General features: G+C 32.9%; 1 protein-coding gene across 10 annotated transcripts in view; it reads left to right on the top strand.

The window, feature by feature from the left end:
• dnc (phosphodiesterase dunce) overlaps positions 1-26,116 on the top strand; it is a 1,334,769-nt gene that overhangs the window by 865,728 nt on the left and 442,925 nt on the right. For 7 of the 10 annotated variants that reach the window (XM_073977496.1, XM_073977494.1, XM_073977516.1 and 4 more), the window contains exon 3: positions 9,651-11,106. The exons of the other annotated variants lie outside the window; for them this stretch is intronic. In XM_073977496.1, coding sequence (XP_073833597.1) covers positions 10,013-11,106 — 1,094 coding nt within the window. In that variant the 5' untranslated portion in view covers positions 9,651-10,012. The remainder of the gene's footprint in view (positions 1-9,650; positions 11,107-26,116) is intronic. 10 annotated transcript variants of the gene reach the window in all.

Below are 26,116 nucleotides of genomic sequence, written 5' to 3'. Positions count from 1 at the left end.
AGACATTGCATGGAATACCATGGGGACTGTAGAATGTTGCTTTATGATCGTCAAAAAGGTGATATGTGTCGATCTGCATATCTTGGGATTTGCCGCAGGGTAAATATCTGGTCAATGGTGGACTTGCCAGGACTATAGCCGCATTGGTATGGCCCAATTATTTCGTTGACCATTGACTTGTTGTTCGCACAATATCCCTGACAATATCTTATAGGCAATAGGGAGAAGACTTATGCCCCTATAGTTGGAGCATACGGTCTTATCTCCTATCTTGTGGACAGGGCACAGGATGCTCAGGTTCCAATCGTCGGGTACGCGTTCTTCCTGCCAGATGGAGCTAACTAGCTGATGCATACACCTTAAACAGCTCGGCTGGTAGGCCATCAGCTCCTGCTGCCTTATTATTCTTCAGTCGGTCTATTGCTGTTCTTACCTCATCTTGGCCGGGCGGTATAAATTCTATACCATCTTCTGTGATTGGATCTGTGGTATCATCGTCATAGCTACTATTGGATACAAGCAGATTGGAGAAATGTTCCTTCCATATCCTGAGCACGCTATCTGTATCTGTTACCAGATTACCTTATTGGTCTCTACAGGAGGATGTGCCTGTACCAAAGCCATCTGTTTTAGATGTTTCACTTTTTGGTGAAATTTTCGGACTTCATTCTGGCTCCTGTACATCTCGACTTTTTCACACTCCCGCCTTTCCAGTTCTCTCTTTTTCCTGCGGAAAAGACGTTCCTCTTCCCTCCTTTTCTCCCGATATCTCTCTCGTGCGCTAGGCGTTGCTACTGATTGTAAATTAGCTGTATATGCCGCATTTTTTCTTGGGTTGCAGCACGACACTCCTGGTCATACCATGGATTCCTTGGTGGAGGTCTCTGGTATCCAAGTATGCATTTTGCGGCTGTTTGCATGGAGTGGACAATACTTTGCCATTGCGCTGATATGTTATCGGGATGAGGAGTGCTTTGATTAAGCAATTGGGCTAGTTGAGTGGAATATGCTGTGGCTATCTGTTGTGATTGCAGCTTACTGATGTCTAACTTTCGTGTTGTGTCTGTTCCTACTTTAATTGCTACGTTTAAGCGGGTGCGTACCTTTGCTGCAACAAGGTAGTGGTCCGAGTCTATGTTTGCACCTCGGAAAGATCGTAAATCCAACACGCTCGATGAATGTCTTCCATCTATCACAACATGATCAATTTGATTACATGTTCTTTGATCTGGAGACAGCCAGGTGCCCTTATGAATATCGAGATGATTAAATCTGGTACTGCTAACTACCATGTTTCTTGCTGCTGCAAAGTCTATCAGCCTCATATCATTGTCAGATGTTTCACTGTGGAGACTGAAATTCCGACTGTTGGGCCAAAGAAATTCTCCTTTCCAATTTTGGCATTAAAATCGCCTAGAATAGTTTTAATGTCGTGGGCAGGACTATGGTCATATGTTTCTTCTAAGCGCTCATAAAATATATCTTTGGTCTATTTTTCCTTTTCTTCAGTGGGATCATGAGCGCAAGTAAAGCTGATGTTGAAGAATTTAGCTTTTATTCGAATTGCAGAAAGTCTTTCATTCACTGGGGTGAAGCTGGAGACCAGGTGTTTTAACCTCCGACCAACTACAAATCCGCAACCAAACTCATGCCTTGTGTCATGGCAGCTATAATACAGTGCGTCACCTTTAGGTGTTGTTGTGACGCCTTTCCCATTCCATCGTATTTCCTGTATGGCAGTAATGTCGGCCTTGTACTTTTCAAGTACATCTGCCAATGCGTAACATGCACCTTGTCTATAAAGAGTGCGAACATTCCAGGTGCAGATTCGCAGATCATGGTCCTTAAAACGTTTGCAGGGGTCGTCAACTTTAGAGGGGTTTGTTTTTCTTTTCTTTCGTTTTTCCATAGTACGCCGTTTTTTTTCTAGGGGAGAGTTACTAACCCTGCGCCCAAACCCAAGCTTTTAACGTTCTTATGGGTGAACGCGCGGCACATTTTAGCTCACTACCTTTAACGGGTCTTAAAGTCAGTTACCCCAGGTGACACGACGGGGAGGTCAGTGTCCACTTGAGTTGAAAGAGAGACCAAGATAAATCCTGGACTTTGCCATGTTAAAACCGGTCAGGAACGTTCCGTGGTATCTTCCACCACCTACGTCGGCTCGACCGAACTTTACGACGTTTTTACTTGACATCCGATTTTGAGCTCTAGGTAATTTCTTCGTTACTTCGATTGTTTTTCATTGAGCGCCGCCTTGGTTGACTGACTCATCCTCCGCCATGCTAAGATATTAAGAAGGCAGTTATCGTAAAGTAGATTTTGGTCTAGGGCATCGAAGCAATTAAAACTGAAATAAAAAGCGAAGATTTCCCCCTTTTCGTCATGCGACAATTTGCCTAAAGAAAATTTAAAGAGTCCTCCAGCTATTGACAATATCATTTCCAATATGCTTTGAACTTTCATTTTCCAAGTAGTTGCACTTTTAATTTTTTTTTTTTTGTTTTGGGAAAAAATGGAAATACAAATTGGAACGAATTGAATGTTTACGCCAGAAGCAGACACAGACGAGTGCCACAAACAAACCAATATTGACAACAATATTTTGTGCCAATTTTGCAAACACGTTTTTTCCCAGTTAGTCATCGTTTTGGCATATTTATGATGATGGCCTTTAGGCCATTCCGCCGTTTTCTGTATCCTCCCCCTATAGAGCATATAGCACGATAGACGGGAAATACATTTTTGCCAATATGACATAGTATCCGAGAAATCTGGTATGTATGTATGCGTGTAGCATATGCTGTTGCTCCTCCTATTAGCCTCCAGGCTAATGGTATGGTTAATGGCAGTGGATGTTTTTGAAATTTGTGTTTTTGCACTTTTGCTGACCTTTAGCCTCAATGTTGGTAGTAAACAATGAAGTTCTTGGGGGGAAATTATAGATGATATTGTTTCCGTTCTTCATTACCCGTTGTTATATAACGTATTAAAAATGCACACACCTTAAGAATTTGTTGTGTTCACAGAAATTGCCTTAAAATATGTTTCAAATTTAAGTTGTGTGTCCACGTTGTTACACTCCCCCTTTTGTGCGTTATTTTATATATTTTTCTTAATAATTTTCCTAAGTTGCCCAAGGGTGCCTTTTCTTGGGAAAAAATTCCAAGTTTATTATTGTATTTTAATTTTCTATGAAGCAGCAATGAAAATAGCATACTTTAAGGAAACAATCGTAATAATTTGTAATGCATATCTTAAGGCATATTTTGTTTAACTTAAACAATAGGCATAATTTTGACATTCCATTTTTTAATTTTGGGAATGAAAATTTGCATGGAAAATTGCTTTGGGGTCAATTAGTCTCGAACGCCAGTTGAATTTTAGTTACACAAAAATTGTTGTGGAATGTATGACATTACTGTAAAAGGAAAGTATTTTAGCTTAATTTTTAGCTAAATGATTGATTTAAAGGTTACTTGAAATTGGATCTTATTCGACAAAGTATCATCAATTATTTCATCAACATTTCATTTTCATAACAAAATTCAATCTTCATTATTGGTATTTTATTTCTACATTTCGGCAATATCTGCTATTTTTCTCCTTTCAATTATTTAACAAAAATATAAAACATAGCTACCTTCTTATTAACTTTGTATTTACTACTAGTTAATGTAAATAAAATAAATAAATAATAAATATAAAACAGCTGAAGAAGGAGAAAATATTTCAAAACTTTTTTCTGCTCTTCTTTATTTTAACTTATGTAGCGGTGTATTAGTTATTGCATACTTTTGGTCTGTATTTATTATTCGACTTGTTAATACTTATTGTCAGTGGAGAAACAAGAAGAAGGGTGGGTAAAAACTTTACGGACAGCTTGCAAAAAACTAAACATTCGAAGAAAAACATCTTAACAATTTGCATTGCTCGTGGCAAAAAAGAGAAAAGCAACAGAAATATGGAAAAAATTTCAGATAAGTTGTTAAAATGTTTATGCAGAACTTTTTCGAAGAAATAATTTCAATTTGAAAATGTTTCCCCCAAATGGACAATTACAAAAGACAACAATTGCTGCTTATGATGTTAATTTCATTAATGTTAAGAGTCAAATGTTGTTTAATTATTTCCAAAAAAATGTGAATGTAATCGAAAACCTACGTTATGGTACAAAATATTCTTTAACATACCCATGTTTGTGGTGTAATGAGGTGTGGAAAAATATTCTTTAAAAGATCAACGTTAAACAAACAAAAAAATATGTTTCAAAAAAAGAAAATCAGAAAAAAATTTAACAGGACGATTTGAAAAAAATTGAAAATCACGATTTAAAAAAATACTTTTTAAAAAATCCAGTTTTTATTATTATATTTATTTACAAAATCCATCTTTTGTAGACAAATATGTTTTGAAAAAACAGATTTTAAAAAATATTTTTTTAAATCGAAATTTCGTTCAAAATATTAAAAAAAAGGTTTTGAATAAACATTGTAACAATATCTACGTTTTAAGAAAAATATTTTTAAAACAATCTATGTCTTGAGAAAAACTGTTCTAAAAAATCCAGGTTTAATAACAAATATTTTCATTAATGCAAGTTTAAAAAAAAAATCATTTTCTAACAATACACATATTAACATCCTGTATATCGATACAAAAAGGAGTGTGTGTTTCAAATTCATTTTTTGTTTTGAACCAAAAGTAATAATATTTGAAAAACTAACTATTGGGTGTTTTTCATTCACACACATTTTCGTTTCGACATACATAAACAGGATGTAAATAAAGGTTTTGAAAAAATATATTTAAATGCAGACTTTGAAAAAAATATATTTTTCTGAATTTGTGTTAAGAAAACTGCGTTTAAACAATATTTTTTTAAATCAACGCTAATTTAAAAAAAAATACTGTCGTTTTAACTTTATATAAAAATAATTCATATTTAAAACAAAAATTAAATTTGTTGAGAAAATGTTTTTTAAAGCCAGTTTAAAAAAATATATATTTTTTAAATATTTTTATATGCCGAATTTTAGAGCGCACAACAGGCCAACCCTGGCTTTAGTGTATGTCCATGCGGACATGTGGCGATTTTTATATTCAACCTAACCTAATATTTTTATATTTAAAATATATAGTTTGTTCAAAAATCCCCGCGTAATAAATTTTATTTTTTAAAAATCCACGATTTAAAAGAAAAGTATTGAAAAGATACACGTTTTGAAAAAAAATATTTTTAAAAATCCAGGATCAAAAAATATTTTTAAAACATCGAAGTTTTTAAAGAATATTTTTTAAAAACTTCACATTTTGGATTTACAGAATCCACGCTTTTTTATTAATCCACGTTTTGATTTTTTTTTAAAGAAAGCAAAAAATATTTTTATGTTACAAAGTACGTTTGGATAGATAGTTTAATGATGTGTTTCACAAAGAAGATTCGAATTAAAATTTGATCGAACTAAAATTAAACTCGATCAAACAAAAATTGTCTATTATAACATGAGGTTGGTAGTAATTCGAACGAATTTAAATTCGAATCATCTTAGAGAAACCTACCATAAATATCCACATATTTTAAAAATCCTCATTAAAAACATATTTATTTTTTTAAATCCAATTTTTGAAAAATATTTAAAAAAAACTTACGTTTTAAAAAATATTTTTTAGAAAAGCCACATTTTGAAAAATATTTTTTAAGTCTACGTTTTAAAAAAATATTTTTTTATATCCAAGTTTTGAAAAATATTTTTTTAAAAAAATACGTTCTTAAAAATATTTGGTAAGAAAGCCCATTTTTGAAAATACATTTTTTTTTAAATCACGTTTTAGAAAGACCTTTTCCTATTTTTTTTTTTAAAAAAATGTGTGTTGTGGATTTTAATTCACACTTTGTAATTTTTTCAACATCCACGTTTAGAAAAAAACATTTTTTTTTTATTTCATGATTTGTAAAGAATATTTAAAAAAAAAAATAAAAATGTAAGTTTTGAAAAAATATTTTTTAAAAAATCCTTGCTGGGGGAAACTTGTTAAAAAAAAAATCAAGTTTTGGAAAAGCTGTTTTAAGGAGTCAACGTTTTGTAAAAACAGAGAATCCAGATTTTGGAAAAACATTTTTAACGAATTCTCGTTTTAGAAAAACTTTTTTTAAATTCACGTTTGGAAAAATTTTTTTGTAAAAAAAAAGATCCGGATTTTTTTTCAAAAAAAAAAAAAAATAACATAACATAAAATAAATTCAAGGTTTGGCAAAAGTTTTTTTAAATCCATGTTTTGGGAATTTTTTTTAAAGACACGCTTTGCAAAAAACTTTTTTAAAAACCCCGCTTTGGAAAAACTTTTTTTAAATCCATGTTTTGGAAAAAAAAACGGAACGGAAAAACGGAAAAACTTAAAAAACACACATTTTGATAAAATCTTTTTAAAAAATCCCGGCCTTGAAAGAATTTTTTTAATAAATCCAGGTTTTGGAAAAACTATATTTTAAAAAAATCGACGTTTTGAAAAACATTTATAGAAAATCCGTGTTCTGGAAAACATATTTTTCTTAAAAATCCAATTTTGGGAAAAATTATTTTTATTAAAAATTTGATTTAAAAAATCTATATCTTGCAAATATAGTCTTTTAAAAATTGTCACGTATTGAAAAAAACATTTTCTGAAATCCACGTTATAAAAATATTTTAAAACTTTAAAAAAATCACATTTTGATAAACTTTTTTAAAAAATCCAGGTTTTGGAAACAATATTTTTTTTAAAAAAACCTACGTTTTGATAAATCTTTGGAAAATCTTTTTTTAAATCCATGTTTTAAAAAAGCTTTTTTAAATCCATGTTTTGGGAAAGTTTTTTTTAAATCCATGTTATAGAAAAACTGTAGTAAAAAATCACATTTTGATAAACTTTTTTTAACAAATCCCGGCTATGAAAAAAACTTTTTTAAAAAATCCAGGTTTTTGGAAAAACTATTTTTTAAAAAAATCTACGTTTTGAAAATATTTTTTTAAAAATCCATGTTCTGGAAAAAAATATTTTTCTTAGATATCCAATTTTGGAAAAAAGTATTTTGATTAAAAAAACACTTTCTGATAAAAAAAAAAAAACAAATTTAAAAAAATCCAACTTTTGGAACATTTTTTTTAAAATCCTCATTTTGAAAAAAATATTTTTAAACAATATTTGATTTTAAAAGTCCACATCTTGAAAATATATTCTTTTAAAAACTGTCACGTATTGAAAAAACATTTTCTGAAATCCACTTTATAATAATATTTTAAAACTTTAAAAACTTTTTTAAAAAAATCCCATTATGATAAACTTTTTTAACAAATCATGGTTTTTTTAAAAAAAACTTTTTTAAAAAATCCAGGTTTTTGGAAAAACCATTTTAGCTTAACATTTTTAAAAAATCCACGTTCTGGAAAAAAATTTTGGGAAAAAGTATTTTTATTAAAAACCCACTTTTTGATAAAAAAAAAAACAAATTTTAAAAAATCCAACTTATGGAAAATTTTTTTAAAATCCACGTTTTGAAAATAATATTTTTAAACAATATTTGATTTTAAAAAACCACATTTTGATAATATAGTATTTAAAAATTGTCACGTATTAAAAAAACATTTTCTGAAATCCACGTTATAAAAATATTTTAAAACTTTAAAAACTTTTTTAAAAAAATCACATTTTGATAAACTTTTATTAGAAAATCCCGGTTTTGATAAAACTTTATTAAAAAATACAGGTTTTGGAAAAAATATATATTTTTTTAATCCAATTTTGGGGAAAAGTATTTTTATTAAAAAACACTTTTTGATAAAAAAAAAATAAATAAAATCAACTTATGGAAAAATTTTTAAAATTCCACGTTGTGAGAAAAATATTTTTAAATAAAGTTTTATTTTACAAACACACATATTGAAAATAGAGTGGTTAAAAATATTGAAAAAACATTTTCTGAAATCCACGTTATAAAAATAGTTTAAAGAAATTGATTGGAAAAATATATTTTTTAAAAAAATCCACGTTTTGATAAAAAACAAATTAGAAAAAAATCCACTTTATGGAAAATTCCACGTTTTGAGATTTTTTTTAATCCACTTTTTGAGAATTTTTTTCAATATTTTTTTTTAAATCAACGTTTGGTGAATATTTTTGTGATTTTAAATCCACGTCTTAAAAATATAGTTTTTTTAATTTTTTTTTTTAATTTGAAGTGGATAGCAAAATCATATTTCGAATTTTTTAAATGCACGTTATGAGAAACAATACTTCTTTAAAAATCCACATTTTGAAACAAATATTTTTAAAATTTGCGTTTGAAAAAATTTTCTAAAGAAATTGTTGTTTAAATTTTTTTTTTTTTTTTAATCAACGATAACACTGTGACACAAAATGGAACACAAAGTCTGGATATGAAAGTCCTTGATGAGTATACTATGAACCCAAAAAAAATTTTAGCCATAGGTCAAGGTTCTGAGATATCACGCGATGAAGTTTTTGATTTTTTCCCTATAATAATTGGTAACTACAAAACATAGTTTATTTCTGACCCAAAACCGATTAAATCTCAAAAAGGACAAGGAAAACGGGACAAAATCGATTAGTTGTCAAAGAGAACCGTACCTAAAATCTTCTGAGCAACATTTTTGTAGAATATTTGGATGCTGAAAAATCTCATGTTGTGGTACTTTCACTACGTTTCAATAAGTAAAGGACGAAAAGAACATGACAGGCATCGAGTTAGAAGAATGAAATGTTCTACAAAAAGATTCGCCAATCAATTTGACTGAAGACATGTCACCTCAGACTGAAGCTACAACAACGCCAAACAGAGATATGGAGCTATTTTCCCAAGTATTATAGCGAAAAAAATTAAATACTTCATCGCGCGATATCTCAGAAACTTGACCTATAGCGATAATTTCCTTTTTTTCCACCCCCCCAAAAATGCTGCTGCACATTGTAAATAGTATATAATATATATATGTTTTTATATCGACGCATAAAAACAATATTTAAAAAATTCAAATTTAAAGTCTTAAAAACTTACTGAAAAAAAATATTCTTTAAAATTATGTTCCGAAAAAAATACTTTTTAAAAATCGGCTTATTAGGAACATTGAAAAATAATGGGTTAAAAAATTTAAATTCCACGTTTTTTAAATATTTTTTATGTTAAATAACGTTTTATAAACAAATATTTTAAAAAAATCCACGTTTTTGAATTTGATTTTGGAATAATTGTATTTTTAAAAGTACATTTTTAAATATCCAGTTTTTGAGACAAACAGGTTCTTTTGAGAAAATATATTTTAATTTTAATTTAAAAATATATGTTTTTAAAAAATAACGTTGTGGCAAGTATTCTCTAAATAATCCAGGTTTTCAAAAAAACATTTTATACAAAATCCAACTATTGCAAAAAATCACTTTTGAATATCCATCAAATTTTATTAAAATTCTAAGTTTATAGAATATGTTTTATTAAAATATCAACGTTTTCAAAACATGTAAAAAATAATATTCTAAATATTCTGCGCCAAGACATACACAGTTGGGTAATGGAAAATAAAAGAGACAATTTCCCAAAAAAATCGAATAAATCACAAATTAACTCCCTAATATCACAAACATATTTTTTACAGATATTTTTTGCGTTTAATTTTGAACCCGCCATAATTAACATTTTACAACCTGTTAAGCCTCTGTCAAGCTTAACAAAATTACCAAAGCAGAATAAAGAAGAATTTGTACCTTGTTGCGCTGTAGCAAAACGAAATACAAGAACATAAAAGACAACTAAAGTTACCTATAAATCACCAACGAAAGTTACTGTTCAACAACAAACTACGCTCCTCAACAAAAGCTAATACCAAGAATATACAAGGAAACATTATTACAAAGTATTAAGGCCAAAACAACAACAAAGCTATCAACATTTAACACCGCCACTCCTCTCAACATCTAAACAACAACAACAACAATAACGTCGTGAAGAAAATTAAAAATGTCGTCCAACGAAAATAATACCTCACCGCCACAATATATCGTTACAACGCCAAGTGAAGCTGACGCTGATGAGGAACGTTCCGAATTGGGACAGGATGCTGGAACCGTTGTTGTTGTTCCAACCACAGCCACCACCACTGTTGTGGTGGAACATCAACAACATCAGCAACAGAGACGTGTTGTTAGTCAAATGTCTCGTCAAATTGCCAGTCGTTCGTTTTCCATAGCGTCCGCTTCAAATTCGATATTGGAAGAGGGCGCCTTGAGTCAAAGTGCCCTACAGCAGCTAGCCAACCAAAAGAGCCAACAACAACAAACACAACAACAAGTTTTTACATCACAAAAATCAATAACAACCAGTGCCAGAAGTCAAAGTTTGCAATCATCATCGGTTACCGGGGCGCCCGGCGAAATGGCCATACAAATTAGTGGCGGTGGTTGTGGCAATACATTGGCCACCCTCCAGTTGGGTCAACAGCTAAAGGCTCAATCAAGTACCTCTATTATGTCCAGCGAACAACGTTCAAGTTTTATGCAAAAAACTTCATCGACCTCTTCGACTACGTCTAAATCGAAATTTCAAAGTTTTCTACAACAGCCCGATGTTTCCGATCATCCAGGCAGCTCTTCGTCGGGTACATTTCTTACGGCCCATCAAAAACATGTACGGCAATTTGTACGCTCCACCTCGGCTCATTCGGAGGCAGCTGTTGGTATGTCGGCATCAAATCGTCCGGAAAAATGTATACGCAGCGCCTCAACGCAAATTGATGAGCCTAGCTCAGGTGCCTCTGAGGCGGGCAATGTTGAGCATTTATCTGTAAATACCAGTAAATTGGGTCTGCATCAATCGTCGTCGATTTTAATATCGAAATCGGCTGAAACAATTGAAATGAAATCGGCTGCCACCTCGGCTGGTATGCGTACCCAGTTGACGCTGTCGGGTGGTCTGTTGGCTCCACCAAATCGTAAAATAACCATTTTGAGTCCCATTCACGCACCACCTGGCCTACATGATATGTTGAAGAGGGCCGGCCGTTCACCATTGTCACCACGTATCAGCTTTCCTGGGAGTGAGGCGGATTTATTTGGGTAAGTATTTAAAAAAGTTGAGATTTAGATTTTTTTTAAATATTTTTATTTTGAAAATTTTATAAAAAAATAAATCTCGGAAATTATCTGAGGAATGGTTTTTATCAACTTTTGTGGTCTGCTCTGTTTATACCTCAACGCTATAAACTAATCTTCATTATCTTCCATTACATCCTCCAGCTATTGCGGTACATATGCAACAAAAACAAACATATAATTAGTGTAACGTGTTTACGGAAAACAATGCTCTTCGTATTTCCTTTTACGTTCATGTTCTCCATCAACTAATTACGAAGATAAAATGTATAGTTTTTCCTGGAATTCAAACATTGCTTTCTCTCCATTTTGCCTTTTTTCCTATTCCAATAATTAGCATAATGTGAAGTTAAATACCTGCATTTGTTCTAGCTGGAAAAGTAGAATCATCTTCAGTTATTAAGTGCCAAGCAGAGATTTTTTAATGGCTGATTTGTAGCCCACAGCAGTGTAGGAAGAATAGAGTCATTTCATCCAAAAACAAATATTGACAATTGAATGACAAATTACGATACGAATTGGGTGACTTGTCCAAGTGGATCAATATAAGGTCAGTCATCCAGTCTTCTGGAGCGAAAATTTCTTCAAAACAATCCTCGAACAGCCCTTAAACTGCACTTAAACGAAAATGTTGAATGTTCGTGAGGGACGCATAGGAAGAAATGGTCCGATATTGTCCATATTCCAAATTAATTTAAGTTGGAGAAAAGTAATACGATTTGCAAACGTTGAAGAAATGTCAGTGACTTCTATCGATAGTTATAGTGCCCAAGAGCTATTTTATTTGATCAGATATTTTGCACGGTGCCATATATCCTTGCCCTAAAGGAATTTAGACGGCTGCATCATATCGCACGTAGTTGAGACAAAATTTCTTTGGCTTGTCATGGCTATTGACGTTCTTTAGCTTGGATAGATAGCGGATGTACCCCGAGGACGACATTCACACGAATGCCATAAACGACTATGGCATCTATGCATGTTGCCTGATAGACTTGCTGATCTAGGAGTTTATTTTTCTTTCATTTTGTATCGCTTTCTCTCTCTAGATCAAGAAAATCCCTTCTGACGGACTCTCATGGTAATAATCGTACAGCAACGAGAGCATGCCATTGGTTTGCAGTTCTGGGAATATCTTCGTTTCCGCATGCAGAGGTCCCTTGCTGCCATGAAGAGACACCATGATGCAGTTCTCAGGGCAGCGATCTGAAAGGTTCGAATATTGTTCCATCGCCTTGCACATATATTCGCGGACCACTCTGACGCAGCATAAATTACCAACCTATCGAGTGGCCAACAAGGATTCTTTGTCTGCACCCCAAGTGCTTCCTGCTAGAAACATGAGGACTTTTGTTCCTATATATCAGCCTGTGGCAGATAGCCCAAGAATCTTGTGGGACGTTATTGATCGGAATTCTGTTACCACTGACCACGACATTTAAATCTGTGCTTATCTGAGCAGTTCATGTGGTAAACTGTGTGGCCGTAGACTTAGTAGCGGTATCCTTGCTCGGAAAAAGGTAGTTAAATCGATCAAATAGGAATTCAGCCTTTCACAACTCACATCCACATACGGAACGACCGAAATGCCGTCTGGAGAGGGTGGGATATAGTAAACATAAAGGTTAAATAGTTCTGGAGATATCATCCCACCTTGAGGGAGCTTACTATTTCAGACCTCCGTAGGAGTCTTCTATAGAATAGAAGACCTCCGTAGGTGTCTTCTATAGAACAGGAGGAGTCTTCTATAGTATAGAAGACTTCCATAGAAGTCTTCTATAGAATAGAAGACTTCCGTAAGAGCCTTCTATAGAATAGAAGACCTCCGTAAGAGTCTCCTATAGAATAGAAGACTTCCGTAGGAGTCATCTATAAAATAGAAGACCTCCATAGGAGTCTTCTATAGAACAGAAGACCTCCGTAGGAGTCTTCTATAGTATAGAAGACCTCCGTAGGAGGACTTCCATAGGAGTCTTCTATAGAATAGAAGACTTCCGTAAGAGTATTCTATAGAATAGAAGACCTCCGTAAGAGTCTTCTATAGAATAGAAGACCTCCGTAAGAGTCTCCTATAGAATAGAAGACCTCCGTAGGAGTCATAGTCATAGTATAGAAGACCTTCGTAGGAGGACTTCCATAGGAGTCTTCTATAGAATAGAAGACTTCCGTAAGAGTCTTCTATAGAATAGAAGACCTCCGTAAGAACCTTCTATAGAATAGAAGACCTCCGTAAGAGTCTCCTATAGAATAGAAGACCTCCGTAGGAGTCATCTATAAAATAGAAGACCTCCACAGTAGTCTTCTATAAAATAAAAGACCTCCGTAGGAGTCTTCTATAGAATAGAAGCCCTCCGTAGGAGGACTTCCACAGGAGTCTTCTATAGAATAGAAGACTTCCGTAAGAGCCTTCTATAGAATAGAAGACCTCCGTAAGAGCCTTCTATAGAATAGAAGACCTCCGTAAGAGTCTTCTATAGAACAGAAGACCTCCGTAGGAGTCTTTTATAAAATAAAAGACCTCCTTATGAGTCTTCTATAGAATAGAAGACCTCCGTAGGAGTCTTCTGTAGAATAGAAACCTCCGTAGGAGTTTCAATAGATTAGAAGACCTCCGTAGGAGTCTATAGAATATAAGAAGTCGGTAGGAGTCTTCTATAGAATATAATAAGTTCCTAAGAGTCTTCTGTAGATTAGAAGAAGTCCGTAGGAGTTTTTTATAGCATAGAAGACCTCCGTAGGAGGCTTCTATAGAATAGAAGAGCTACGAAAGAGTCTTCTATAGACTAGAAGAGCTCCGTAAGAGTCTGCCATAGAATAGAAGACATCCGTAGAAGAATAATAGAAGAAGTCCGTAGGAGTCTTCTGTAGAATAGAAGTCCGTAGGGGTCTTTTATACAATAACCTCCGTGGGAGTCTGTTATACAATAGAATACCTCCGTATGAGTTTTCTATAGAATATAGGAAGTCCGTAGAAGTCTTCTATAGAATAGAAGTCCTCCGTAGGAGTCTTCTATAGAATGGAAGTCCTCCGTAGGAGTCTTCTATAGAATAGAAGACCTCCTTAGGAGTCTTCTATAGAATACAAACCTCCGTAGGAGTTTTCTATAGAATAGAAGACCGCCGTAGGAGTCTAAAGAATATAAGAAGACGGTAGGAGTCTTCTATAGAATATAATAAATTCCTAAGAGTCTTCTGTAGATTAGAAGAAGTCCGTAAGGGGTTTTTAAAACATAGAAGACCTCCGTAGGAGTATCCTATAAAATAAAGACCTCCGTAGAAGTTTTCAATAGAATAGAAGAACTCCGTAGGAGAATATAAGAACCCCTTAGCAGTCTTCTATGAAAAAGAAGTACTTCGTAGTAGTCCTTTATAGATTAGAAAACCTCCGCAGGAGTCTTTTTTAGAATAGAAGAACTTCGTAGGGGTCTTCTATAAAATAGACCTCGACGAAGTCTTCTAAAGAACAGACAGCGAAGGAATCTTATATAGAACAGAAAAATGGGCCTCATCAAAATAATATGTTTAGACCCCATGTATGTTTGGACAAACTTCGTTTCAGACAATTTGCAGTCTATTTAGCTCTGTTCGGCTGTTTGTCTAGCTGTTGCACACGATAACTCTCGAACAGATCAACCGATTCGAACAAAATTTTACTCTTCGTCATACTTTGCCCAAACTTATTTTATGTTCGAAGATGTGTTATATCCCTCCACTCCTTGCGATATCTCCCCCACAACAGTTCCGACCTTTTGGCTAAAATGGTATACAAATTGATAACTCTTGAATATTGTCACCGATTTGCTCCATACTTTGTAGATTGTAATATTTCTGAGAGACGTTGATAAGGTTCGAATATGGACTACATTGCTCAACTTTCATTCACTTCCGCAGCTGCTCTCGAATAGCTTTGATTCTTTTTTCAACCACTTGTATTCATTGCCCCCATTACAGCGATAGAAGTCTTTCCAGGGTCCATACTTCCAAAAAAAAACCTACAGCACCATGTGTTGTGCTTGGAGTGCACGATAACTCCAGAACGGATCAACCGATTTTATTAAAAATTTGGCCTTGCTAATATTTTGCCGAAACTTAGTTTAAGTTCAAAGGTAAGCCTAATGGATCCACTCCTTCAGGTATCTCCCCTCAAAAGTTCAAAACTTTTCGCCCAAATAGTGCACTCGAATTCACTTCCAAAATGCCATTTCTGTAGGTACACCATCCGCAACATATTTAAGCTTTAATACAAATATATTTTTGTCTGCTAGTTCATAGGTCCGAAAAGGGTCACAAAATCTGAAGAGCCCTAATTGTAGTACGAATCGATATTGTCAACATATGAAAGTTTCAATTCCCAAAGCTGAGGTGAGGTAAAGGTGACTTACGTGTTTTTTTTTTCAAAATTATCTGACAAAAAGCAATGAACCCAAGCTCTGTTCTAGTCTCCATGAAATAGTTTTTCTTTCTCCAGAAATTTGCAAAAATTTCATATTTTCCAAAATGTAGGGAAATTGTCGTCTGTAGGGGTACCCCCACGCCTTCCAAATTGTTGACCTGTTTTGTTCCCTTAGTTTAAACATGTTTACAATCGAATACCATATAGAAATTAGAAATCGGCGACTACAAGATTGATTTCATGTCTTTGAATGCCCCATATAAAATCTTAATTCCGATGTTAATATTCAATATTTTGAATATTATGAATATGAATATTAAGCATTTGAAAATTAAAATTTGTTACTTCTTACATTCACCTTTTTTAAATATTTAAAAATTAGAATATAAATCTTTATACTCTGTAACCTGGTAATTGCATTACACACAAGCCAATATGCAGATGAATTGTATATTGGCTATGTCTGTAGTGGTTGGCTTACTTAAGACTTTTTCTGTCTGTTTTGAATTTCGTTTCAAAAGTTTTAAGGATTATGTACAAGCATTAAACTAATGGCAAATATTGTAACGCAACATAAATGGACTTAACACTTTTTTAAACCATTTTACATTTAAATATCCTTTTATTAAATTTATTTATTATTTATTATTTTATTAAACAAATATTTATATATTTCTCTTTTTTATAGGTAAGTTAAACACAATTTTATTGAAGTTCAACTAATTAAAATAAAGTAAGTAAAATTTGTATACAATTTTCAGATTTTTAATTTAAGTTTATTTCGTATTTCCCCCTAAATAAAATCAAATACACTCGACCACACACCAAATTAGGTCAACACATGGGGGGCTAAACGAAGCGAAACTTTTTAGTGAAATGTAAAACTGGTAAAAATATAAAACCGTTTGTTCCACCCCAAAATACTAACTTGTATTTAAAATGTTTTGCCGGTCATGCGAAACCAACAACAACAGCAGCATTCGCTACCCCAATGGTCTGGGAAAATCCACAATGACAAGGGTTTTTCTAGCTTTTAAACATTTTAAGTAGAAGCCTTACATTTCAAATAGAAGCCTAAACAGACAGGACAACATTTCAAATTCCACAATGGGTGCCAACTGACACACCTTTATTTAAAACAATCTCAGAATTGTTTAAATGCCTAGTCCCAGATCCCCTTGTTTCTCTCCTTTTGGTATGTACATCGAAATGTTCTACTAATCTAAAGGCCATGGCAAAAAAGGATTCTATTATTTAATATTCATAACAATAACAACAAAATATTTGCTGAATTTCAAATTCCATAAACATTAGTGCGTACTGGAGGAGCAAAACAAACAAACAAACCAACAAACACAGCCACTAGAAAACACATACATACATATACACACAGACCAACCAGCAGAGTATGGTTGGCAACGGATGTTGTGCTACCAGTTGAGGTTTGTTAGTAGGTTTTTGTTTGGTCGATTGGTGTCTATGAATGTGCGTGTGTGTAACTCCGAGAATATTTCAGGCAGATTGTTATAGCTGGAATGTCATCCTGGCTATAAATTTTTCACTCACATAGCAGATGTTTAATTTTAGTTTCCTCTTTACGTTCATATATTTTGGCCAACTTTTAAGGACAGTGGTGCACACATAGTAAAAAAGGACTAAATACATATGACGAATGTCTGTATTTTTATGTAATAAAGAACCAAAATACGTGGGGGATGAAAGATACGAAGTAACGGCCATGACCGGCTTTAACATGGCAAAGCCCAGGACTTATCTTGGTCTAGCAACCCAACGCTCCAAAAAAATACCGTACTATGAAAAAACAAAGACAAAGAAAAACAAATTCTTCTAGGGTTGTTGACTTCCGCACACGTTTTAAGGTCCTTGATCTGCAAATCTACACATAAAACGGAGAAAAGAGTAGTTTACGCATTGTAGCCGTATCTGAAAAATACAAGGCAGATATTACACAGGAAATACGATGGCTTGGGAAAGGCGTCACAACAATACCTGAATATGACGCACTGTATTAAAGCTGCCACGACATAAAGCATGAGTTTCGTTGCGGATTTGTAGTTGGTCAGAGGTTAAAACATATGTTCCCCGGCTTCACCTAAGTGAATTAAATGCTCGTAGCAAGCAGCTAAATGTTTCCACATCAGCTTTATTTGGGCTTATGCTCCCACTGAAGACAAGGACGAACTGACCAAAGATATATTTAACGAGCGCTTAGAAGAATCGTTCGACCGCTGTCCTGCCCATGACATTAAAAGTATTCTGGTCGGTTTTAATACCAAAATTGGCTCAACAGTCGGGAAATTCGCATCGCAAAATGAAACGTCTGACAATGGAATGAGGCAGAATGACTCCGCAGCTGCAATAAAACTTGATAGTAAGCAGTACCAGATTCAAGCATCACGACATTCATGAGGTAATCAGGTTGTCTCCAAATCAAATAACAAGAAATAAAATTAATTAAATTACAATTAATTAACGTTGTTATTGATGGAATACATTCATTGATCGTGTAGATCGTTCCGAGGAATGTAGCAAATAAAGTTCCAAAAGGCACAACACCTAAATTGGACATCCTTAAGTTGCAATCACAACAGAAAAAATATGTTTTAATTTTATTAATGTCGTGGATTTAAAAAAAATCGTTTTTTGTGTCGTAGATTTTTTAAAAATATTTTTTTAATGTCGTGGATTTTTAAAAATATTTTTTTAATGTCGTGGATTTTTTTAAAAGTATTTTTTAATGTCGTGGATTTTTTAAAAATATTTTTTAATGTCGTGGATTTTTTTTAAAAATAGTTATTAATGTTCTTGGATTTTTTAAAAATATTTTTTTAATGTCGTGGATTTTTTAAAAATATTTTTTAATGTCGTGGATTTTTTAAAAATATTTTTTAATGTCGTGGATTTTTTAAAAATATTTTTTTAATGTCGTGAATTTTTTAAAAATATTTTTTTAATGTCGTGGATTTTTTAAAAATGTTTTTTTAATGTCATGGATTTTTTAAAAATATTTTTTTAATGTCGTGGATTTTTTAAAAATATTTTTTTAATGTCGTGGATTTTTTAAAAGGACAATATCATTGGCTCAACAGTCGGGACAGTGTGCACAGTAAAACCTCTGACAATGGAATGAGGCAGAAAGGCTTCGCAGCGGCCAGTAAGCAGTACCAGATTCAAGCATCTCGACATTTATAAGGTCATCAAGGCTACCTCCAAAGCAAAAAACGATAAATAAAATTAAAATTAATTAACGTTGTGATAGATGGAATATATTCATTGAGCGTGTAGATCCTTCCGAGGAACGTACCCGATTAAACATAGCAAATAAAGTACCAAAGACACAACACCTACATTGGGCATCCTTAAGCTGCAATCACAACAGAAAAAATATTTTTAATTTTGTTAATGTCGTGGATTTTTTAAAAATATTCTTTTAATGTTGTGGATTTTTTTAAAATATTTTTTAATGTCGTGGATTTTTTAAAATATTTTTTAATGTCTTGGATTTATTTTTTGTTTGTTTTGTTTTTTGTTGAAGTTCAATCTCATTTTCGATTGTCTGAGTGGAGTATTCCCCCATTGGCTCAACTTCATTTATTACCCTCTATTACAGAGAGTAATGTTTTTCAAAACGAACTGACAGTGTTGCAAAATTTTACTGATCGCTACCAATATCATGATTTCATCCCGGCGAAGGGAATTATCAATTGGCTTCTCAGTTTTTGAAATGATGCCTTTTTTAGCGAAAAACCAAACTCTTTAAGTGTCTAGTATTCCCATATGAATGAGAATCACACTCACTTTTCGGCTTTTCCAAAGAAACACCAAAATCAAATATTTTGCAACATGTCAGCACGTATCAACTAAGAATTACTCTCTGTAATAGAGGGTAATAAATGAAGTTGAGCCAATGGGGGAATACTCCACTCAGGACAATCGAAAATGAGATTGAACTTCAACAAAAAACAAAACAAACAAAAAACAGCCGAGGCACGGGCGAATGGAGCTTTGTTAAAAACAAAAAAAAAAAAAAAAAACAAAATTCCAATAAACAACCTCACAGGCAACTGTGTTGGTGTTCTTTTCAACTCACAGAATTCGAAGAATTCTTAGTTGATACGTGCTGACATGTTGCAAAATATTTTGATTTTGGTGTTTCTTTGGAAAAGCCGAAAAGTGAGTGTGATTCTCATTCATATGGGAATACTAGACACTTAAAGAGTTTGGTTTTTCGCTAAAAAAGGCATCATTTCAAAAACTGAGAAGCCAATTGATAATTCCCTTCGCCTGGGATGAAATCATGATATTGGTAGCGATCAGTAAAATTTTGCAACACTGTCAGTTCGTTTTGAAAAAACATTACTCTCTGTAATAGAGGGTAATAAATGAAGTTGAGCCAATGGGGGAATACTCCACTCAGACAGTCTTGAATTTATTAAAAATATTTTCTTTAATGTCGTGAATTTTTTAAAAAAATATTTTTTTAATGTCGTGGATTTTTTAAAAATATTTTTTAAGGTCGTTGATTTTTAAAATAATGTTTTAATGTCGTGGATTTTTTAAAAAATATTTTTTAATGTCGTGGATTTTTTTTAAAAATATTTTTTAATGTCGTGGATTTTTTATCAGTTTTGATTTTTTGTTGGGCTTTTCTTGGTCAGATGAATTTTATGACAATAAAACGAGTTTTATTTCATTTTTGCTCGACGTTTCGCCGGCTTTTTCCAGCTTTTTCAAGAGCTTTTTTATTATTGAAATTCTGGTAACAATTTAGAATTAGATTTATAATCGATTACAACATTGTTTCAACTATTGGCACTTTAAATATTACTTACTTTATTTACTTTTCATAACTATTCATTCTTATTAATATTAAAAACTGGACTCCACAACACATAATTAATATAATAAAATAAATAATCAAAAAAATATAAATAAATCACAGTAAATTAAAGCTAAATCACAGATGGCGTTACGTTATTGCAATGGAATACTGAAGGTTTGTTTTTATCTTTGTCTTCTTTTGTGTTCATAGATATGTCAAGTCGTTGTTGTATACGTAGGCTTTCAAGTGTATATCTTCTATTTTCCCTTTTCTCCTTGTCTAATATTTTGACGTTTTTCCAATCAGCTGTATGACCATTCTCTTCATATGTTGTGATAGTGCTGTTTTATCGGTTCCCTTTTTTACATCTGCTTGATGTTCACTCATTCTCACTGACAGCATTCTTTTTGTTGTGCCTACATACACCTTCCCGCATTCCTCTTTCTCGTTACCACTACATGTGATCTCATATACAACATTGTTTTGGTTCATTTTTTCCCCTTTTGTTTTTCGTCGTTTAAATATCGTTCTCAATGTTTCGTTTGATTTGTGTGCTACCTTTGTTGTTGTTGTGTCTTTAATGATGCTTCTAAGGTTTTTTGTGTCTGTCAATTTTGGCAAATACGGTACACTGAAAAAATAAATATCCTTCGTTTCTGTTTCTTTTTCGGTGGTGTTTTTTATGTTGATGTTTTGTATTATATTTTTAATGACGTTAGGTGGGTAACTATTTTTCTCCAGTATCCCAGTGAACTTTTTTATGTTTTTCTTCAAAAATTTGTCGTCTGTTATATTTAATATTTTATTTAAGAGGCTCCTTGCTGTGTTTATTTTCATGTTTTTTGGTTGCGTCGAGTGGTAGTTTATAATTCTTCCCGATGATGTCTCTTTGGTATACCATTCTGTTAATATTTTGTCTTCTTCTTTTATTATTAGCATGTCTAAATACGGTAATTTGCTACATTCTTCCCTTTCAATGGTAAATTTTATCTTCTGATGGTAATTATTTAGGAGTTTTAGTATCGTTTCCTCGTCATGTTTATTTATTATTGCAAATATATCATCTACATACTTTGTAAGCAGTTTCATTTTGATGTTCTTTTCGTTGAGTTCGGCAATAACGTCGTCTAGTAGTGTGTCAAGTACGATGTTTGCAATCGTAGGAGACAATGGATTGCCCATTGGCATACCATAGGTCTGATGGTACATTTTGCCATTGCATTGGAAGTAGTTATTATCCTTTAAAACGAAGTTTAATATTTTTAGAAAGGTTTGTTTCGGTATTTTTGTAGTTTCTTGAAGAATTGTCCATTTTTCCATGATGTTTTTTATAGCTAGATGCGTTGGTATGTTCGTGAATAACGATACTACGTCAAATGAAACAATAATGTCTTCCTTGTCCAAGGTTATGTTTTTTAGCTTTTCTTTAAGTTCCATACTGTTTTTTATATTATATGTTGGGGAAACTAGAGTTTTCAGGATTTTTCCTATATATTGGGCCATATTGTAGCACGGTACATTTGTCGAAGATGCAATTGGTCTGAGAGGAATGTTTTCTTTATGAATCTTGGGTAGTCCGTAAAGTTCTGGGGCTCTTGCGGCTAAGCTTGTCAATTGTGATTTTTCCCATTTTGTAATTATATTTTTATTTTGCAGTTCAGTTATTAAGTTGTTGTTTATTCTTTGAAGCTTTTGTGTTGGGTCCTCTCTTATTATTTTGTAAGTCGATTTATCTTGAAGTAATTTGTTGAGTTTTTCTGTGTAATCTTCCTTGTACATGATTACAGTCTTATTTCCTTTATCTGCCGATGTCAATATTATTTATGCTCTATTTCTTTTAGGAAGTTTCTGGTATCATCAAAAATTCCAAGTATAAATTTCTCTTTCCCTGTATTGCAAATATTTCTCTTGTAATTTGTTATTCGGTTTGCGATTTTTGCCCTAGTTAGATCCTTTCTGTGTCGTCTGTTATAGTTTGAACCCATTGTTCGATGTCAGCTATGAGTGACACTGGGTTGAAATTATTTTTTTGTCACTGGTAATGCAAATTTCTTCCCCATTGACAATATCCATTTGTGCTCTTTTCTGAACTCAATATTAGTCAAGTTTACAAACCAGTCATAAACGAAAATTTGTCATCTTTCAGTTTGTTGATCTTGGACAAGTGTGTCTTTTTTGATTGGGCTCTTATATTATAGTATCTATTCCATTGGTCGTCTTTAAATTTTTTGAATTCTGTTTTTTCGAGTGTATTTTGTATTATTTCTTCTAACTGTGATATTGCTTGTTTTGTTCTTGTAATTTGTATATGAGTCTCTCTTATTTCTAAGTTTAGTAGTTTTCCCTTTAAAGTTATTTCTTACTTTTTCTGCCTGTTGTTGTGTTTTTGTATTTGAGAATAGTGTGATTGATTCTTTTATGGAGTGAGATATATGTTTTGGTATTATTCCATACCTTCTACATATTTGCAAAAACTGCGATCTCTCCATGTGTTTTGCTAATTTGTGGATTTTTTAAAAGTATTTTTTATTATTTTTCAAACATTAAGAAATTTTTAAAAAGATTCAAAATACAAATTTTAAAAAATCCAAGACATTAAGAAATTTAAAAAAAAAAAACAAAAAAAAATTTAAAAAATCTACGACATTAAGAAATATTTTTTAAAAATAACAAAAAAAAGAAAAAACGAGTAAGAAAAGCGTTAAGTTCGGCCGAGCCGAACCTTTTATACCCTCCACCACAAATTTTAGCCATTTCGGTGGATTAATGTGACCACAACCTTCAAAAAAACCGAAATTTGGAAGGTACCGTTCTATGGGGGCTATATGATGGCGTGGACCTATACCTACAAATTTCTGGGGGAAAGTTTTATAAGCCTAAAGAAGACTAAATACCAAATTTTTTGGCCTCTGGAGACACAAAGTACCAAATTACAACCAATTCGGTGGTAAAATGGGCCAAATATCTTAAAAATTCCTTAAAACGACGACGCGTCACGCGTCATTTTGTATGGGGGCTATACGAAAGCGTGGACCTACATAGCCCGCTTTCAATACCAAAAGTCCTACGTACATATAATATATTTTCCCAAAGTTTCATCAACCTACGTCAATCCGTTCGGACGCTAGAGTGATTTCCACAGACGGACAGACGGACGGACATGGCTATATCGATGTAGAATTGCACGCTGATCAAGAATATATATACTTTGTGGGGTCTACAATGATTATTTCGAGTAGTTACAAACGTAGTGACAAACTTATTATACCCTCATCCACGACATTAAAAACACTATTTTCAGAAAATCCACGGCATTAAAAACACTATTTTTAAAAAATCCCCGACATTAAAAAATATTTTTAGAAAATCCACGACATTAAAATTATCTTTAAAAATTCCACGACATTAAAATATTTTTCAAACATTAAGAAATATTTTTAAAAAATTCAAGACATTAAGAAATTTTTAAAAAATCCAAAATAAAAATTTTAAAAAATCCAAGACATTAAGAAATTAAAAAAAAAACAAAAAAGTTTTTAAAAAATCTACGACATTAAGAAATATTTTTAAAAAATAAAAACAATAAGAAATATTAAAAAAAATCCACGACTTTACGAAATATTTAAAAAAATCCACGACTTTAAGAAATATTTAAAAAAATCCACGACATTAAAAAAATATTTTAAAAAAAAATTATTTAACAAATAAAAATTATCATATTCCACTTAACTAGCCCAATTGCTTAATGAAAGCAATCTCCGCCCGGATAACATATCGCAACATACAAAACATACCGCAAAATCCATGCTTGGAGAGACCTCCACGTAGAACCCATGGTATGACCAGAAGTGCTGTTACAGAAGAGAAAAATGCTACATATAGGGCTACTCCACAATCAGTAGCGGGCGTAAGGCACGGGAGAAGTATCCGGAGAGGAGAAAAATCTTTTCCACAAGAAAGAGAGAGAAATGGGGTGTAAAAAATTGAGATGTACAGTAGACAGAATCCAGTCCGAAAATTTTGCCAATGAGTTAAAGATCAAATTGATGACTTGGTACAGCCACATCCGCCTGTGGATAACAGCAAGGTAATTTGGTAACTGATAGAAATAGTTCATTTAGGGTACGGAAAGAACATTTGCCAAACTGATACCACAGATCCAATCCCAGAAGATTGTATTAAATGTATAACACACGGCCAAGATGACAACAATAAACGAGTAGTGCGATTCTCTAGGAAATTTTTTGAGTTACCGACAATTATCCGTAAAATAAAAATGCTTATAATTTCGGTAATTACTGATGTTTTTCGGTAAGTTAGCGACAAGTAAAAAGCAGTCGTAAACTTCTACCGATAGCAAGATTGTTGTCAACTTTTATTTGAACTTTTCATTCATAATTTTGCGTTTTGATCGATTTTTGTCAGTAACTCAAAAATGTGTTAGAGAATCGCACTACAGCTGAAGAATAATAAGGCATTTTTTGTTGATTATAGAGCAGTCTTCGTTCAAAGGTATTCCAAGTCATGTCTGAATTTGGTATCCCCACAAAGCTCATTCGTCCTTGTAAGATGACATTAACTGACACCCTGTGCGACAGACCACAGCCACGGACCTAGTTTTTTGGGTTTATGTGTCAATTTCTCAAGACTAAGACTTGCCCAAGACGAGTCCTTACACTGCACCCTTCCCAGCCTTTCTGTGGAAAGTACCCGTAAAAATGGTCCGATGGTTTCAATATTCGGACATAATCCAAGTCTGTCAGAAATAATACCCTTTGACGGTTTTCTTTCCAACTTCCCAGTTAAGTTGGTGTCGGAAACCTTTTTGTGGAGCTATTGTGCCATTATCGCAGGAAGTATTGACTTCCCACCGAAAAAAAATTGCGCTGTCTTCGAAGGGTCAGCAAGAAGAACTTGTTGCAAAAAATTTCAAAACGATCCGAGATGATCTGTTAAACTGTACTTTTTCCAAATTTTGTTTTGGGTGGTATACGAAGGAGTATACCGATTTAGTCTATTCTCAAACCTGATCTATGCCTGGGAGAAATATTACGATATGCAAAGTTATGACTAATTCGGTTACTCCCTTCAAGAATACATTTAATAATCGTGGGGTATGTACCGCAAGGTGTGGGCCGATAAGGCCTATCTTAGAACTTTACCTCAGATTGGACAAAATATAACATGTTTTTGGGCTATTATCTCAGGAAGTAGATACTTGTAAACCACACAATTAAAAAAGTTACAGTCGGCTTTGTCGGCAGATATATACCTTCAGTTTGTGAAATCGGAAGATGCCACGATGTTGGAGCTATATCAAAACTTGGATTGATATGATCCATCTTCAACTTAATTTAAGATTTTTTAGAATATCCCAGAAAGTACGGACTTGCCTCCAATGCTCAAAAAATGTCAAATCGACCCAAGACATGTCCTACAACTATTCCCTTGCTAAAAATTTTGAAATTTTGTGTGGTAAAAAGTGAAACGATATAATTCATATTCGAACTTGATCTGTGTCTGGTAAAAATATTACGATGTTCAAGGCATGAATCAAATCGGTTAGTCCCTTCCAGATTAATATTGCACACCATTTTATATGCACTTTTGCGGGTGAGGCACCTGGAGGAGTGGACCGATACGATCCATCTTCGAGCTTAAACTAAGCTTTTTGAAAGTATTAGGATTTAACAAGTAAGAAAAGCGTTAAGTTCGGTCGGGCCGAACTTTTTATACCC

Source organism: Musca autumnalis, unplaced genomic scaffold, assembly GCF_047663935.1.
Source record: "Musca autumnalis isolate F117 unplaced genomic scaffold, ASM4766393v1 scaffold_3, whole genome shotgun sequence".
In the NCBI taxonomy this organism is placed as follows: Eukaryota; Metazoa; Arthropoda; class Insecta; order Diptera; family Muscidae; genus Musca; species Musca autumnalis.
This window is presented reverse-complemented; position numbering and strand designations above follow the sequence as displayed.